A 17,811-nucleotide genomic window follows, 5' to 3' on the forward strand; every position below is an offset into this window, starting at 1 on the left:
TCTGGGAAATTTCAGCATGACTACACAAATTTCCCAGTACTCATTACAAAAGTAAAGCAAACAAAGAGAAACACCAAGGAAATACCGTTACAGCCAATCCCTCTGCTGCAGCTTCAGGGGCAAATACACCTCAGACAAGTACTGAAACCCAAACGTGCTCAAAGCCTGAATCTCAGCCTTCTGCTTCGTCTTCACCATGAGAGTCAGCTCCTCAACCCAGCCCGGATTCTTCTTCACAAAATCCTCCTCCAACAAGTCCTTGCCGGTCTTAATATCCTGCTCCGTCATCGGCAACCGACACTGCTCTGGTATTTTGTATTTGTCCAAATCGCTCGGCCTAATCCCCAACCACTTTATATCCGGGGTCGTCAAATTGGCACTGTCATACGACATGTTCTTTGACCCGCACCCGTAGACCGACAAAATCTTCAGCCCGTAGGGATCGCTATCCACAAGCGCAAGCACCGGAAGCTTCAGCTCCATCTTCATCTTCCTCAAGAACAACCTCGTGGCCACATCGGGCTGCCCCTTGGCCGTCACGATTATACACGGGAATCGATTGTAGAACCGGTCCTCGGCCAATCGAATATACGCAGCGTCCTTCTCAACCAACAGTATAAACAACGCGTCGCTCTGCATATCCCCAACCCTGTCAATGTTGGGAGGAATGGCCTTTCCGCCCATACCCATCTTCGTGCAATCGATCATGTCGCCGTTATCGCTGAAAATGAGGCGACCCACGACGACACCTTTCTCGGCGGCGATGACGTTGAGGCTGGAGCGGGTGCAGCCGAGCATGCACGAAACGTCGTCAAGGACGGAGTCGGACTGGGTCTGGTCCTGGAAGAGCTTGACGTCGGTGTAGAAGAGGTCACGCTTGGTGACGTGGATGCTCTTGGCGCAGAGCTGGTGGATGAGCTGGAGGATGCGGGTGGTGATGGTGGATTTGCGGACAGTGGAGATGTTAGCGTAGGGGCGGAGGGAAGTCTTATCTTTAAGCACGATGCGGTCGAGCTCCGGCACGTAGAGCTGGTTGGCGGCGGAGCGTGACGGCACGTCGAAGGAGAACCCGTGGCCGTCGAGGATGGAGCGCGCGATCTTCAGAATCAGGGACTCGATGGCCGACTCGACGGAGGGGAGGGAGAGCTCGTTCACCTCGCGGCACGTGGAGGCGAGGGCAAGGTCCGCTAGGGTTAGGGTTTTGGAGGTGGATGCGGAGGAGGAGGAGGTATTGAGGAGGTCTCGGAGCGATTCGAGGATAACGGAGTCGGGTTTTAGCCGGTTCTTGAAGGGAAGCCGGGTTTCTTCGTCGGAGCTCGGGTCAGGTCGTCGTCGTTTCTTCTTCTTGTCGTCCATTTGAGGTGAGAGAGAGAGAGAGAGGCTGAGAAATGTGGATCGGTTGAAGAGTGGAAAGGCGGGAAATGAGAGTGAGAGCCTTTTGGGGGTGATCTATCTCTTCTCTCTAGGGCTAGTGAGCCTGTGAGGGGCCGTCTTTATACGACGCCGTATTGCTTGGTTATATTATTCAACATGTGTACCTCAGGTTTCAAGGTCTTTTCTGTCCGATTTCTAAAATAAAATAACAATTATAGCATATTTGGGATTGCGTTTGAAAAATAGAGCTTTCAAGTCAAAAAGAACTTTTGGGTAAAAGCTTCATTTTTAAGCTTTTGTCAAAAGTATGTTTTGTTCATTTTTAAGCTTTTTATACCTTTAAAAGCGCTTAATTTTTTTTATCAAACGAGTACCTTTTTTTTTTTTTTTTTTTTAAAACGAGTTTTTTGAGTGTTAAAAGCACTTTTAAGCCTTTCAAACGCAATCCTAAACAAACCCTTAGAATCGTTTTATTTTAAAATTTAGGTAATAGCGGTTTTATATAAAACTCAACGAAGAAAACTATGACATTTGAGTCCATAAAATTACTATCTGTTGCATTTAAGCTAGTTGTTACACATGACCACTTTTTAATTGGCATTTCTATGATTTTTTTTTTTAATTTAAAATATTAAAGTAATAAATACAACTTTAAAAAAATATAAAAACAAATGGTGGCCAAACGGCCAAACTTAGGGCTAGGGGTTGTAGCGAACCACTCCAATGGCGGCCCCCAACTCACTGGGGGTGGCCATGGTGGCTGGCGGTGGCTTAGCCCTTCCTATTTTATTTTTTTAAAAAAAAATAAAAAATAAAAAAAATTAATCTTTTTTATAGATTAATAATTATAATAAGGTAAATTTGGTTTGTTAAGTGAGTGTTAAAATAAGAGTATTTTCATAAGACTTTTGGCCAAATATGACTTTTACGTCCAAATATATGGTCAACACTTATGAAAAGACGTAATTACAACAAAATAATATGGTTTATTGGATTTTGATATCTTGGACGTATATAATCTTGTGATTTGGATATCAATCTTGTGGCAAATATGTCAATACAGTTCTGACACTATGCGCACAATGTGTCACATGTGTACACATGGTAGGCAGATAAACCTTAATTTTAACAGTAAAGTGACAGAAACATTAATTTGAAATCGTAAGACCTGAATATGATTATTCCCTTTCTAAATTTCAGGCACATTACGCAATTGATGCCGGCTGGCTAGAAACCTCCGAAAATGATGCACTTTGATCAGTTGACTATAATGCCGAGTTGGCAGTAATATATGCCACCTAATATCTTTTACAGTAATATCATTTGCCCAACTCCTTGGATGGGCTTCCAACACATCCCATATACATCGAGTCACTGGTGAAGGTAGGAAGCACCACCCAGAACGGAGCAGGCCGGGGTATGCCCTAAGAACAAAGTGAAAGGATGTGAGTCATTTCTTCTTCATGAGCAGCATGCTTTCAAAATATCTTCAATATCAGGATCATCCCCAGCTTCTTTGTCCTACTCAAATGAACAAATTTAACATGATGTTAGAATAGTAGAAAGAAGTCCCCGGCCAGCACAAGAAATCACAACTTACATAAGTTCCAAGTGGAGTCTTTAGACACTCTAATCTTAATGCCATAAGAAAAATGAATTTAGACAAGCTTCAAGAAATTGTTGAAAAATATTTTGATTTGTCTGTGCTTTAGAACGATTTCCAAACATCAGCTAAGATTACATGCATGTCAACATCCTTACTGTGTCATTCATCAGTTACAAAGAAAAAGGAACATGTTAGGATGGGGGGCTTGATTACCTTGTGAACGTATGAGATGTTACTTTTGCCAGGACCTGCAACTATAACTCCACCTTGCTGCCTGAGAATGGACAAACTTCCGTCAGCTTTGCAAAATACAGCACAGAAACTCACATATGACAAGTTTAGCTCAAATCAGATAAAGGTTCATCAAATCAATCTCACACATTTGGAGGTGGGTTTACATTTCTATGTAATTGTATATTTTTTTTCTCTCTTTACTGGATGAAAATTGGAGTAAGTTGTTGCCAGATTTCTTTGGTTTCTTCCTCAGGATCTTGTTATTTGTTGAAGCCAGTCAAGTGATTTAGTAGACTACAAGTATTTGTGATGGATGCTATAATATTATTCACTCATAAAGGAGACAAAAAAAAAAAGAACTGAAAAATAAGAAACAGGTCAGCTTTGTGTTTATTGTTTTATCATGACTACCGAGTTGTTTTGGATCAACAATTCTGCATTAAGATAAGATTTCAGAAAAGTTCACAATGTGAGAACTTGTGAACTTCACCACTAAAATATGTACATGGTATTTGTAACAAGAAGGTTCACATACCAGCCACCTCTATTCACGGTGTCCCTTTCAAATGAGAGCTTCCAGTCTTGTCGATAACCTTCCATGTATGACTGTATTATCTTGAGACCTGCCTAGAGTGTCATGGAAGCAACTAAACTGAGAATTCCTACATGCAATCACAAAGTGCCAAATTTTCACAAACACCCCCACCATCTACTAAGTCACTAGAATTTATATGCATTACAGCATTAATTAAGAATGGATTTCACGTACTTTAGGAGTGAATGTAGTTGAAACGCCATAAACAAATCTTAAAGCTTCATATGATGAGTGGGTTGGATCAGCATAAACTTCTGAAACAAAAAACAAGGTTTCATTAGTAGGCTGCAATAAGAATAGACACACGTCTTTGGCTGTAGGACGGCATGGACTATATTTGAAGAGCTTTCTCTTTCACTCTTCACACCTCTATTCTGATGAAGAAAAAGATTTTTTCACTTAAAAAAAACACAAAAAAAGTAAATTCTATGAAAAAAATAAATTCTCAATTAAAAAAGAAGAAGGTAAATTCTACATAAAAAGAATTATATGTAACTCAACACAAAATACACCATTCATTGAAACTAAATGTCTTGTAGTAGAAATGAATCATACAAGTCCTTTGAAAAAAATTAAGAGCAAAAAGTGAGAACAACGCTTTTTAAATAATATTAATATGATTTAATTAACATTTATATATAAAAAATGCTCCACTTAAATTTGTTGTCTTAGGCCTTAAAATCTATCGAGCCACCCTCTCTCTCTCCCCCCTCTGGCCCTCCCCCTCCCCCTCCCCCAAACAAAATAAGGAAAGGATTAAAAAGCTAAAAAAAATGTCTCCATTGTACCCCATTGGCAGTAAAAACAAAGTAAAACTTAAATCACTGCTGACATATTATGATTCACATAGCCTATAAATTCTTCAGAACGTACCTCCTTTGAACTTTGTTTGCTCAGTAAATGCCCTAGCCTGCATAAAATTACTACTAATGTTTAATTAAGACAAAGATCTAGTAAAATATGAAGAAAAAAAAAATTGATTTCAGTCAAGCATCACAAGGTGAGTCACATATTTGGCAATATTAAGTTACGGACAGAGATTTCTTCCAAACTGGATTGGAGAATTTCTTTCAACCTAATTTATAAAAGTGACATTTATCCCTTAAACATGTAAAAAGCACATTTACAATCAGTGCAACGAGTATAAACCAAAAAGAGTAACATTCGAAGAATGTCATTTGGTATTTCGTCCAGCCAAAACCCAAATTTGATGGGAAGTTTATTCATGAACTTCAATAGAAATGCAAACATATTCTGCACTCACCTCCATTCCCCATGAGCATGCTATCATTGCATACTTAATTCATCTATTAAGCTAACAATTAACTATCAATAGTTCAATATGCCATTTCAGGACAAACCTGATCAATGCTACCAGGTCCAATTAAAACCAGTGCCACACCAGATTTATCCATTATATCCTGTCACCATATCACTTACGTCAGAACCATGTTAACACAACTTGCAAGCAAAAGGAAGCATTTCCCGTATATCATCTTCTTCAGAAACGTTCAGTGAATTAATTTGCAGTTAGTTGTAATACAAAGCAAAATTTCATATACAAAGATCCAACAATTTCTAATCAGCATCGATATTTCCATTCAATTTCAGCTTATCAACAACAATATCTCTGTGAACTCCTTTGTTGTTAACATGATTGATACCCCAATATCAACTAAATCTAAAACATGCCAGTTACCTGCTTGGAGGCAAGATAATCAGCTCGTTTGCGGCAAAGGACACATCTGAGAAAACAAAGACAGGCGATCTAAGCAAAAGAACGATTTGCTCAACTAGCTATTTTCTATTCAATAAGGCCATAAGGGTAACAGAAACTCACCCGAAATGGCGAGCGAATGCGACAACAGCTTTCCTATCCTTCCACAAATCAGAAATCGGAATCGCGTTTCCGTTCAAGTCGAATACGTTCACTGTGTCCAGTAAACTTGTGGTATCTTCACTCACCACCGAAGTCTCAATCCCTGTTTCACATCCGTACATTCAAAACTTCATCAACTGAAAACTACCATACAGAACTGCGTTTGGTTACCGAGAAAATGAAGAAAGTTGAAAAAAGAGAAATCAAAGTTTTCCTGGAAATTAGCAAAAAGATTAAAAAAATAACTACCGGAAGAGCCGGATACTGCAGAGGGTACGATGACGTGGCTTTGCCGGAGATTGGCTGTTTTCTTAGAGTGTTTCGGACTGCGAGAGAGGTTGAGAGTGCGAATAGGGAGCACACGTTTCGAACATGGATTGGTGATTCTGTTGGAGCGGATATTATTGGTTGAAAGAGTAGTAGACAGAGAAGAAGTCGCCATGGATGTTCCAGAAGAAAAGCAGAAACTCTACCAGGGATTGGTGACCCTTTGAGTCTGTGACCGTTGGCTGTAATTGTGGGAAGTTGAGCTACACGTGGCAAGACGTTAAACCAAATGACGATCGGGCCCCTCAATCGAACGGCTATGCTCTGGATATTCATACTGCATGACGTTTTTTATTTCGTTAGTGTAAACTGCATGTCGTTCTGTTTTTGGACCAAATCCAACAGAATAGAACATTCCTCTCTTCTTTCAGGTTAAAAGTGTCCAATTAGGGTTCTCAGCCGAATTCCCATCTCTCCGCAACTGAAATCTCTCTCTCTCTCTCTCTCCTCCAATGGCGGCCATAACCCGCCTGGCAAAGCCCTCCTCCTCCATTTCTTACCTGAGAAGGTGCTTGTCTACATCCATCTCATCAGAAACCAATCCTCTTTTTTCAAGCCGCAAAGATCCCAAGGACAGAAATGTCCAATGGGTGTTTCTCGGCTGCCCGGGCGTGGGCAAGGGCACCTACGCCAGCCGCCTTTGTAGCCTCCTCGGCGTTCCCCACATCGCCACCGGTGATCTCGTTCGCGAAGAGCTCGCCTCCTCAGGGCCCCTCTCTCAACAGGTTCTTCTGTCTCGTTCGCTGATCTATTTGTTAGAGCTCGTATTACTTTGGATTCTCATTACTACTTGGATGATTTTTCTTTGAGCTCCTTGATTGGATGGCATTGATTTTAGAATTAGTGGTAGCTTTTTTCCTTGGTGGAATTTATAAGAGGTAGAACTATCTGCTGTGTACGATAGCCTGGTTTGGGTGCTTGCTTGATAAGAATAAGAGAAATTAGCATTCAGGATTGAGTCTGCGGCTAGTTATATTTCCAAATTGAGATGCATCAGATCTCAATCTCCTAGTACTCAATGTGAGTTTCGTACAAATTTAGAGGTGGCAAAACGGGTTGGCGGGTTGACCCGTTTACGACCCGCAATGACCCATGACCCGTTTAGGGTAAACCCAAACACGACTCGTTTAGCTAACGGGTTAGCCCCACAAAATCCGGATACGACACGAGAATTTCACGAGTCACCTGACACGACTCACTTAACCCGTTTAGCTTAAAAAGTGATTTTTTATTTTTTATTTTTGAAAATGAAAGTGATGAGTCGGGTCATAAATGGGTCAATGGACCCGTTTATCAAAATAAACGGGTCATTAACGGGTCAATTGACCCGTTTATGACCCAATCTTGTTAAGGGTAAACCAAAAAAATAATAATAATAAAATAAACGAGTGTAACAGGTCACCCACGGGTTGAGCCGTTAAGAGCAAAATAAACCGATCCGTTTATAACTCAAACCTGTTTAGGGTAAACTCAAACCCGGTAATTTTGTGTTGTGTTCGTGTCGGGTTGTTGGGTCGTGTCAAAATTACCAGCTCTATGTACAATGTGCATTTTTTTTATGGGTATTATTGGACAGTTATGCACCAGAATGGGTTGTTATTTGTAGGATTTAGAACCTGTAGATGGCATGTCCTGATGCTTGGGTTTTAGGAATGCCAGTCTGCTACTCAAAGAGTCAAAGGTCTCACGCAATAGGTTTTCATGGTAAAGGTCATTTTCTTAAATAAAGAAATGTTGTTTCTCAATTTTTTCCATTCTAATTTGTTTTGAAAGTCATTTCACAAACTCTATGAAAACAATAGTTTTTTCCTAAATAATTATTTTGAAATCTTAACTTCTTTGTCCTTTTTAATATACTGAAATGGGTGTAGTTTTTTGGTCGCCTATAACTTTGATGATTTAGTTCTATGATTTGTTACAAGTAGTTAAGAACCACTCTATTTGAGCTATATGGGCTTCCAGGCTTGCCAGTTGCCACGCTTTTGAATTCATGTTTTATTGTTTTAATGCGTTATTAGCGTGTGACATCCTCCACTTTAGTCTGTAGGGTTCAAGGGAGAGACAATTAATTAAATTGAGAGCATTTTTTTGAGAAGTGCTTTGAGAAAATTAAATTTTATGCTCTCTCTCTCTCTCTCTCTCTAAACCTCTGTTGTCTGCTGCAGCTATCGGAGATTGTAAACCAAGGTAAATTGGTCTCGGATCAAATTATAATAAACTTATTGTCAAAGAGACTGGAGGCTGGAGAAGCTAAAGGTGAATCAGGATTTATTCTTGATGGTTTTCCTCGAACAATAAATCAAGCGGTGAGCATCTTTGCTGTGGTCAAAAGAGATAGTTATTACTTAAATTATTTTTCTTTTCTCTATTTATTTTATTTTATGAAAATAAATGAACGGAGTTTTTGATTGAGAAGGTTGTCACCCCTGCAATATTATTGTATCTCAATCCAAAATAAAAGAACATGTTTTTGCTGCCTACAATGAAGTCTATAATCATCTTTTTTCCCTTTCTAGCTATGTACTCTCTTATATACTTTCTATGTACTGGGATTGCGCCTTTTTCAAATAATTACATTACTTATTAAAAAAAAAAAAAACTACAGCCAAAAACACCTTTGAAAGATAATATCTGGTTGGCAAAGCGGAAATTTAGGGCTCATTTGGCAACACTTTTTAGGACTGCTTTTTGTTTTTTTAACAAAAAAATTAAAAACATTAACAAACAACTTAACTCAAATAATCACAAAACATTTAAAACATCTTTCACTTTTATGTCACATCACAACCAAAAAGCAAAAAAAAAACCTTTAAAAAGCATTAGCAAACGAGCCTTTAGAGTTTGAAGCAGACCCCCATCGATTTATTGGTTGAAAACCTAAATTAAAAACAAAAAAATAAAAATCATTTAAATCTCAGCACCGGGGGGGGGGGGAGAGCTTTGTGTGAATTATAATTGGGGTGCTAGCTATTCCTTTCCTTTTTGGGAGGAATAGTGATTCCTCATTTTGAGGAATAGCTACAGAAATAGTTATTCTCAGGCATAATAAACTAACCAAACATCATAATAGTTATTCCTATGGAATAGCTATTCTATTCTGCATATCGCATGTGTTTCAAAATTTAGTTCTACTAATGGGGTTCATATTCCTCATTTGGGCTCAATAACAATTAGTTTTGCGAGTATTCCCCAACCCAGACAGTATTACATGAATCTCTCTCTCTCTTTTGTGGAGTTGTAGAAATATGTTCTCTCTCTAGTAGCCTTTTGCCTTCATGGTATGTGCTCAAATTTCTCTCAATTGTTTGTGTTCTCAGGAAATATTGGAAGGGGTGACTGACATTGACTTGGTAGTCAATCTGAAGCTCCAGGAAGATGTTTTGCTTGAGAAATGTCTTGGAAGAAGAATTTGCAGCGAATGTGGGAAAAATTTCAATCTGGCATCGATTAATGTCAAGGGTGAAAATGGGAATCCTGGTATTAGCATGGCTCCACTTCTTCCCCCAGCACATTGCACGGTAAAGCTTATTACTCGGTCAGATGATACTGAAGCAGTTGTAAAAGAACGGCTTCGTGTATACAGTGAAAAGGTAATTTTCAATTCTTTACTATGCTATTTATGGAGGGCCATTTGCAAGACACTTGTGAATGCCATGAGTTTAACCTGAAATATATTTTCCCCGTTCATGTGGTCGACGTTTGTATTGTTCAAATGGTTTTATTGAAAGTAGATTACACCATATTATTATCTATGGCTCCTTTTGAATTTGGTAAATGTCTTTTTATACTTTTTATTTGGGGTGCCCTTACACTTCTGTTGTTTTTGCAGAGTCAGCCTGTGGAGGAATTTTATCGTAGTCGAGGAAAATTATTGGAGTTTGATCTGCCAGGAGGGATCCCACAATCCTGGCCAAAATTGCTTGAAGCTCTCAATCTTGATGATTATGAGGAGAAGCAGTCTGCTGCAGCATAAGCTTTTGTACTGTACCACTGAAGGTGAGTATGTTATTCTTTGCATGCAAGGTGCATGCCCGTGATTTTGCAGGAGGAAAGAATGAGAAAGAACATTTTTTTTCTCCATTATGAAATAATAAAAAATAATAAAAAATTAAAAAAAAAATAAAAAAAAAAAACTTGAAATCTGTGTAGTAATTTGATCTCTACCGGATGCCTGGAATAGGCTTTTTCTATTTTGTTTGGTTTTAGATGAAGAGGTTTCTAGTTTATTATTGTGTAAGAGGGAGATAGAGAGAGAGCATTTGTTACAGTATTGTTTGGTTGAGGGATGCTTTTGTTTTAGGAAGTAATTATATGGCAGCAATAAGCTTCAACAGTGGAAGCTGATATATTGATACAATGATACTGTATTGTTGTAACTTATCATTAATGCTTTACTCTTAAGCACTTAAGTGCTTAAGTGACGATCTGAAGTTCCTGACAAACGTAGACTTTTTTTTAAGTGATACTAGATTTCATCTTTCTTATTGGGTGATTAAAATTTCTGATATTTTCTTTACAAGAAGTACTAGTGTACAGTATACTAAAATCGAATGAGTTCCAAGTTGAATCTCTCTTGGAATAGGATACTTCTCTAATGTATATATGCATGTCCCATTTGCCCTTTCTCTTCCCTTGGGCTTTATGATATTTCTTTCCAGTCAATCATTTAATGAATTATAAATGAATGATTATCAATCTGTGCTTGATTGGGTTTCCTTTGCAGCTGGCCGAGCTGGTTGGCTCTAGTATTGCCAGGCAGTAAGTTAACACAGCTGCATACATTGAATTAGGGCACAGTACCAGCTCTTGACTGCAAGAGTTTGAGTAGTGCAAGATAGATTCTGCTGTACATTTTACCTATTTGAATCATGTCAAATTGGAAATTTAATTTACACCTCAGTAATGAGATGCATAGAATGAAGTTGATTTCTTAAACAATTCAATATGGTTTATTATAGTTGATGACATAGTTTTAGTTCCTATGCAAAGGCAACAGAAAACATAGGGTGAACAAAAAATTATAATTTTTTGAGACAATTTTAATTTAGCTTCACTTGCCCTACAAGCTAAATTTTGTTTGTTCTTTTGATGGATGGCCCTACTATCTATGATAGTTCTGGTTTGGAGAGGTTATAGCTTTATAAGGATCCTCTGTTCTTGAAGCAGAATTTGCTGGCTGAAAGAAGGATGGAGTTCCTTTTTCTTTTTCTAGGCACAGAAGGATCGATTTCAATTGCCATTCTCCATTACCTTCTAGCTTTAGCTTTTGCACATGAAAGACATCTAAGCCTTTGTTTTCACGTCTGGCCTCTCCCTTTTTCTTTTTGTGGTTCTTTTTGGCTCATTTTGCACTCTTCATTTTCTGCTTTATAGCTGTTTACATGGACCTTTTCTATTTGGAGGTTTAGTGATGGGCCCGTTAACTTCAACAGAAACTAAATAATTAAAATTTATTTTAAAAAAAAAAAAACAGTTTCTTTATTTGGACAGCTGAATTCACATGGCCTCTCTCACAAAAGCTAGCTACTCAATTTGGACGCATAATTATTGTATATCTTCATCCAGAGAGAACTTTGTTTTAGGGTTACGGGAAAAGAGATAAGACGCCTTGAACTTTGATTGCTACTTTCATAAGACGTCGCTTATTCTTTTTAGGAAAATAGCTTCTCTCTTATTTTTTATTATTATTTTTTTTATGACAAATACTACATGTATGATCTATTTAAAATCTAATGGTAATTTTCATTGCCACATAAAATTAAAAAAAAAAAAAAAAAAAAATTGCACTTGAAGGTGATTGTAGCATTTCTCTTCTTTTATTTGGGTATTTGAAAAACCTTAAAGCTCTTTCTTATTGGGAAGACCGGCACTTTTAAACTTTTTGTTCTAAGTAACCCTTTTTCTTTGAGGAGTGTTAGACTTATAAATAAATTTTACAGAAAAAACTTTTACAAATTGATATGACACTGTATGATTAGGTTTTTCAAAATTTAAACTTATCTTATATCCAATCATATTGTGTCACATAAGTTTGTACAAATTTTTTTGTAAAATTTGTTTGTAAGTCTAGCATTTATCTTCTCGTTTTTATTATGAAATAATGTATTTACACAAATAAAAATTTAAGGCTCTTCCTTGTGGGACTGTATTGAAACTTGGGCATCCCTCACTGGTGATGGATAAGACGTGTTTGTCAAGTTCAATATACCTTAAAAGAGTAGCAGTGGTGGAGACAGGAATCCACCAAGCTGCCTCCAGCTATTGAACCGTCAAAGGCGGCATGGATGTCCCCCTTGTCGTTTCAATGCTCACATGCGTTCTTATAAATCATAAAAGGGAAATAAATGGTTATTCACAAATAATGGCAGGAAAGAGAGCGTGACATTGGTAAACTCTACTTGACTTCTCAAATTATTATTTAATTTGTAATTTTATTTTCAAATTTTAGAAAAGTTATAATGCTCCCCCACAAATTACCAAACCTTTTTACTTGGCCTTTGCTATTAATATTTTTTTGTTAATTTGGACGGAAAATGCTAATTGTATGTGAAAATACAATTGTATCCTTATATTAACAAAAATTTATAGCCATGTAGGTGACCCACGACTAGAAATGATTTGTAATGACGAATTTATTTTATACTTTTTATTCAAGTTAACACTCCCTCTCCCGAATAAAAAATAAATAAAACACTCCCTCTTCCATTTTGATCCATGAAGGCCTTGATTGAACTTATTGGCCTTGTCCATGAATTCTTGAAGGGTGGAGAGAGTTCTCTAGGTGCGTTTCTCCATAAAGGCGCTGCACAACCAAATTCCTCGGAGGAGAGTGGTAGGATCACGCTCTAGAACATGATCTTCGAGAGTATCCAGTTAATTATATTTGAGGGGTATTTTTGTCTTTTCACTTTTTGAATGAACAAAAATACTCATTTAATATAATTAATTGGATACTTTCAAGTATTAATTCTCACGCTCTCTATTGAAGCATACCATTGAGTTATTAAGGGACTTTGTTTCACCTTTCTTAAGGGTGAAGAGGTACATCACTAGTCTCCTACTATTGCGTCTTCCAATAAATCGAGTGATGAATTATTTGTACAAGTTCATGAATGACCTTATTGCTGCATCATATCGTGGCTTTGTTACAGGGTTTGGTTCATGTTATAAAAATAAAAAATAAAAAAAAGTGCAATGAGCTGCTGCTCTTGAAAATCGAGCTAACTGGAGATACTATTGTTGTCACCTCTAACACTCTTTGATGACATGGTGTTCAACATGAGGTGGTCTTTGTCTAAGGTATTTGCAATCGGTTCCCACATATGGTGCAAAACTGTTGATACAGTTGACCGTACACTGATACTTCAATCGAAAATACCTGTTACACAAAGAAAGCAAAGCAAATGAGCTTATTGTGTGTGTCAACACGGGATTTCTCCAATGCTCAAGTCAATGTATAAAATTTGGAGAAATTTAAAAAAAGAAGAAAAAAAAAAAAAGTAAAAAAAGAAGAAGAGACTAGTGAGAGAATGATATTAGAATATGAATTAAATGATTAAATTCATATTTTCCTATCAATTTAATCTTTTGAGATAAGACTGCTTCCTTTTTTTTTTTCTATAATACCGAAATTGGTCTCTTACCTCTTATGATTATTTGATTATAGTGATGATGACCTTTTTTTCTTTCTAATTTATAGTGATGATGACTTATTTAAGGAGATTTCGTTTCCTTTCCTTCCTTATCCATGTTGTGATTATGTCTAATAACATGACACACTCTGTCTCTCTCTAGTCTTGAATGATTCTTTTAAAATCTTGATGCCAATAATTCTAAACTTGACCTGACTATCCTTGTGTTTGGGGCAATGAATCTAGGTGGATTACCATCTTAGGTTGGCATGTAACCTCATAAACTTTGTCAAAAGATTAATTTTATATAGTACTATAATTTCATTTTACTCTTGTTTTATTAAACCCAAGTGACAATGTTCATTAATCTTTATTGTAATTCTTATTAAAAAAGAAATTAATAAACAACGTCACACCAAAATAATTCTATTAAAGCAACCTAAACCTAATTTTCTCTTTAATGACAACATATTTTCATGGTCCCACGAATTAAGAAATGGGACATAATTCCACCTCATCGGCAAAAAGCATAATTGGAGTACAATGACTTTCTTGTTTGTTGCTATTCAACTGGGATCACGTACTTCCTTCTTTGCTTGGAGTTCAAGGTTTTCTTAGGGTTTGGTTCTCTCAAATCTTATACTCATTCATTCGGACTTGGATCGTCTCCATTTCAAATGAAATGGAAAGGATCAAGTTAATTGTCTTTAAGAGAGTAATTTTGTCATTTTTGTGCTCCCTGTTTTTCATTTGGACAAAAATACCTCTTTATAATAACTAAATGGATCTCCTCTATTTCAAATGAAATGGAGAGAATCCTTCTCCCATTCAGAGAGGGTGCAATCAATTTTTTCTTACTTAATAAAGCATTTGAAAACTGTCTAAAATGAGTAATCAAACAGCAATTTGGACTCACCACAAAGTTTTTCTCCAAATCGAATTACGGTAATTTTTTAAAATTCATTTTACTAAACTAATAAGTGTCTAAAATGAGCAATGCTAGAAGAATGACTAAATATCTTTTTAAATATGACGTGTCTTTTAAAATCACTAATAGATTAAAATTCAATAAAGTCACATTTAGGAAGACTTTAGTCCTCCTTCTAGCATTACTCGTCTAAAATTTATGTGATTATTATATATATTTTTAATAGAACAAATGATTTTTACATATATTTTTAAAAATTAAGAAAAAAAAACAGAGTACATAAATCCATGAGGCATCAAAGTTATGAGCGAATTTATTAAGAAAAAGAGAAGAGCGAAAAAGTCACGTGCCATGCACATTTTATAATTTATATTTTTTGGGATTTGTGCTATTCAATTCAAAACACTGAGCTCGATGACAATTTCTGAAATTCGAGTTAATTGTCACGGCTCCAGATAATATATATATAATTTGTCGGAATATGGAAAAATAAAATGAAATAAAAAGGCTTTGTGGTGAAGATATTGCAATTTGCAGGGAATTGCAGGACCTTGGAGCAATTACGTTGGCACGTGCGGTGGATAACACAACTACCAGTCTCAGCCGTAGAATATCAGTTGGGATTTTGGAGGTTGTATCCTATTCGTGGATGACACCGTCGCACGTGTTCTTTCAACCCCAACTAACTTTCTCACCTCCCAACCTCAACTAATCCTCTATACCATGCTACATGCCAAACCCACCTTATACTTTTTTTTTTTAATATATATATATATATATATATATATATATTTATATTTTTGTATATTAAAGGTGCCATTGGGGATTAGGTTTCTATAACTTGGTAAATAAAATATAAAGCTTATTAACTTTCCACTAGGGTAACCTAGTATTCGTGCGATCATAATAGCACAAACTCGCGGATGACTGCTTAAGAGGGATCTAAACGGTGGAAACTGCAGGCACACCCTCAAGACCAGTTGAGCCATCAATGGGAACCAAGGTGGTTTATACTAAACCAGCATGAGAATTCTCTATTACGGATATTCGAACCACACCCTAATATTTATCTAACCACTTGAAAATTTTCTTGGGTCATTGAACTACCACACCTTTGGTGGTGAATAAATATAAGTTAGAAATACAAAGTAGAGTATTCCTTATGAGATCGAACTTGTTAAATCACCGTTTTTCTAAAAGTTGAAGCTGATAGAATAAAAAATATGTTTATTGAATATCATTCATTCTTCTCAATTTTAATTTATTAAATAGAAAAAAAAAGGCAAAAACAAAAATATATTTTTATTATTCCTAAGTGATAATATATACTAAACAATGAGATGTTCACCCCTTCTTAGACAATTATTTATGAACTGAATCCAATGTGATTTTTTTTTTCTTTGTTATGGGCAAGGTGATATTATATTATCTCAATTATTGATTAAGAATTTTTCTTTAAATATGAATGACAACCAATTAATGTAAGGATTGGTTAAAAAATAAAAAAATAAAAAATCCATTATCTTAAATAGTCCACTCCTTACTACATAAAAAGGCAAAAAACAAAACACATAAATGCACCATCCTAGACTTCTAGTCTGCATTCAATTATCAAAGTATGGGTTAAACAATATAAAACTTTTTAGTCTTTCAAATACTTATGTATAAGAAGGCCATGCCTTGTCAATTACTGGTGCATAAAAAATTAAAAAAAAAAAAATCATTATTATTTTTTTTTATATAGTTTTAATTTTGGAGAATACTTCTTCCATCAAAGATGGTAATAAGCATTGAAAAAGTAGAGTTTGACATGGAAAAGAAAAAAGAAAAGGATGTGTAATCTAGCGGTCAGCATTAAATGACCGTTAGTAAAGGATGTGATATAAAGTAAGATACGTGATCTTTGAAATCTAACGTTTAAGTTAAGTGACCATTGCGAGTAATTTTAGGAGGTCTATTTGTGTCATACTAAGAATGATATGGCTATTAAAATCACCATTAGACTTGTAATTAATCATTATTAAGTTTTGATCTAAGAGTGATTTTAATAGCTACTTCATTCTAACGTTTAATTTAAATTTTATTTTATTAAATTTAATCGTGCATAAAATGTCACATTATTTAAATTTTTTAAACAATATGAATTTGACCATAAAATAACTCTTCTTTATTTAACTTCAAATAAAGAGAATCTTATTCCTTTAATAATTATGCATGAAAAATGATTTACACCACATCATGAAAATGTATATCTTCATGAAAATACATATGTTATGGAAAGATTCTTGAACAAGAAAAGACAACCCGTTTATGAAAAGACACTTATTCATAGAATGATACATGTTTATAAAAGCATACATGTTCCTGAAAAGACACACATGTAAATTCATGGGCTCATCATGAAAAAAGGTACTAGATAATGAAAATGACATATGTTCATGAATCATGATTAATGAAAAAGTACATGTTCTATAACAAAAAGACCCATGTATTCGAAACATGATCATCTACAATTGAAATCGACCTCTACAATTGAAATCAATCAGAAAGATGTCGGTTCATTTTATTGAGCGGGTAAAACTATCATTTCCAGCTAGAGATGATTCGATTTTCACCGTCCATGAAAAGGTGCTTCTTCAAAACAATCACCGATTCACCATGGTTAATGAAAAGATATTAATTACTAAATCTATAAACAGACCACCCCATCTATAGAATTCTCCTACAATTTCTATGTTTCTCTTCCAAAAGATTATTCTTGGCATTATTAAAAACATCCTTATGCTCTATTTTCTGCAAAAACAAAATATTAATATTCTTCTCTGAATAAAACAATAAGAAGGTATTCATATTTAATTTCATTTATGCATAACGCAGTTAAACAACAAATAAATTCGAGCTTCATTGCATCTCGGAATAAAATTCAGTGTAACACAAAGCACTGACATGGCAGAGACAAACATCATCGTAAGAAAAACGACTCGATCGGTAACACAATTTTACTCTTATTTTTTAAATGCAGATTTTTTTTAGGATCCAATTATTTGGATAAAGAAGCAAATGGGTTATTTTTTCACCCAAAAAAATAGCTTTATTATTTTTTCAGACCTAAAATCACTTCCAAAGCCAACAAACGATGGATTTGATGTTTTTGTGCAACCTTTGTGCATCTGACATTGGAGGAATATTGGGATATCCTCAACAGCTAACAAAATGATAAACCGACAACATGGTATA

At 35.8% G+C, this 17,811-nt stretch overlaps 3 protein-coding genes across 4 annotated transcripts; 1 reads left to right on the forward strand and 2 right to left on the reverse strand.

The window, feature by feature from the left end:
- Positions 1-21: 21 nt before the first annotated feature.
- LOC132191529 (DNA topoisomerase 6 subunit A) lies at positions 22-1,480 on the reverse strand. The gene has a single exon (XM_059606600.1). The coding sequence runs from the start codon at positions 1,354-1,356 to the stop codon at positions 88-90; it is 1,269 nt and encodes a 422-aa protein (XP_059462583.1). The 5' UTR covers positions 1,357-1,480; the 3' UTR covers positions 22-87.
- Positions 1,481-2,598: 1,118 nt separating this feature from the next.
- On the reverse strand, positions 2,599-6,202 carry LOC132191550 (thioredoxin-like protein AAED1, chloroplastic). 2 transcript variants are annotated; one of them, XM_059606639.1, is made up of 9 exons: positions 5,938-6,201; positions 5,650-5,791; positions 5,509-5,554; positions 5,171-5,230; positions 4,683-4,719; positions 3,984-4,063; positions 3,750-3,841; positions 3,194-3,254; positions 2,599-2,895 (listed from the first exon to the last, which is right to left on the reverse strand). In XM_059606639.1, exons 1-9 carry the CDS (start codon positions 6,128-6,130, stop codon positions 2,836-2,838), a joined length of 771 nt encoding a protein of 256 aa, XP_059462622.1. In that variant the 5' UTR covers positions 6,131-6,201; the 3' UTR covers positions 2,599-2,835. The 2 variants fall into 2 exon arrangements, with proteins under 2 accessions (XP_059462622.1, XP_059462623.1); XM_059606640.1 differs by lacking the exon at positions 5,171-5,230 and having other exon boundaries at positions 5,938-6,202.
- A 188-nt stretch (positions 6,203-6,390) lies between these two features.
- LOC132191549 (adenylate kinase 1, chloroplastic) lies at positions 6,391-10,445 on the forward strand. The gene is made up of 4 exons (XM_059606638.1): positions 6,391-6,740; positions 8,181-8,321; positions 9,333-9,605; positions 9,845-10,445. The coding sequence occupies exons 1-4, from the start codon at positions 6,468-6,470 to the stop codon at positions 9,986-9,988; spliced, it is 831 nt and encodes a 276-aa protein (XP_059462621.1). The 5' UTR covers positions 6,391-6,467; the 3' UTR covers positions 9,989-10,445.
- Positions 10,446-17,811: the final 7,366 nt, after the last annotated feature.

Source organism: Corylus avellana, chromosome ca9 (genome assembly GCF_901000735.1).
Source record: "Corylus avellana chromosome ca9, CavTom2PMs-1.0".
In the NCBI taxonomy this organism is placed as follows: Eukaryota; Viridiplantae; Streptophyta; class Magnoliopsida; order Fagales; family Betulaceae; genus Corylus; species Corylus avellana.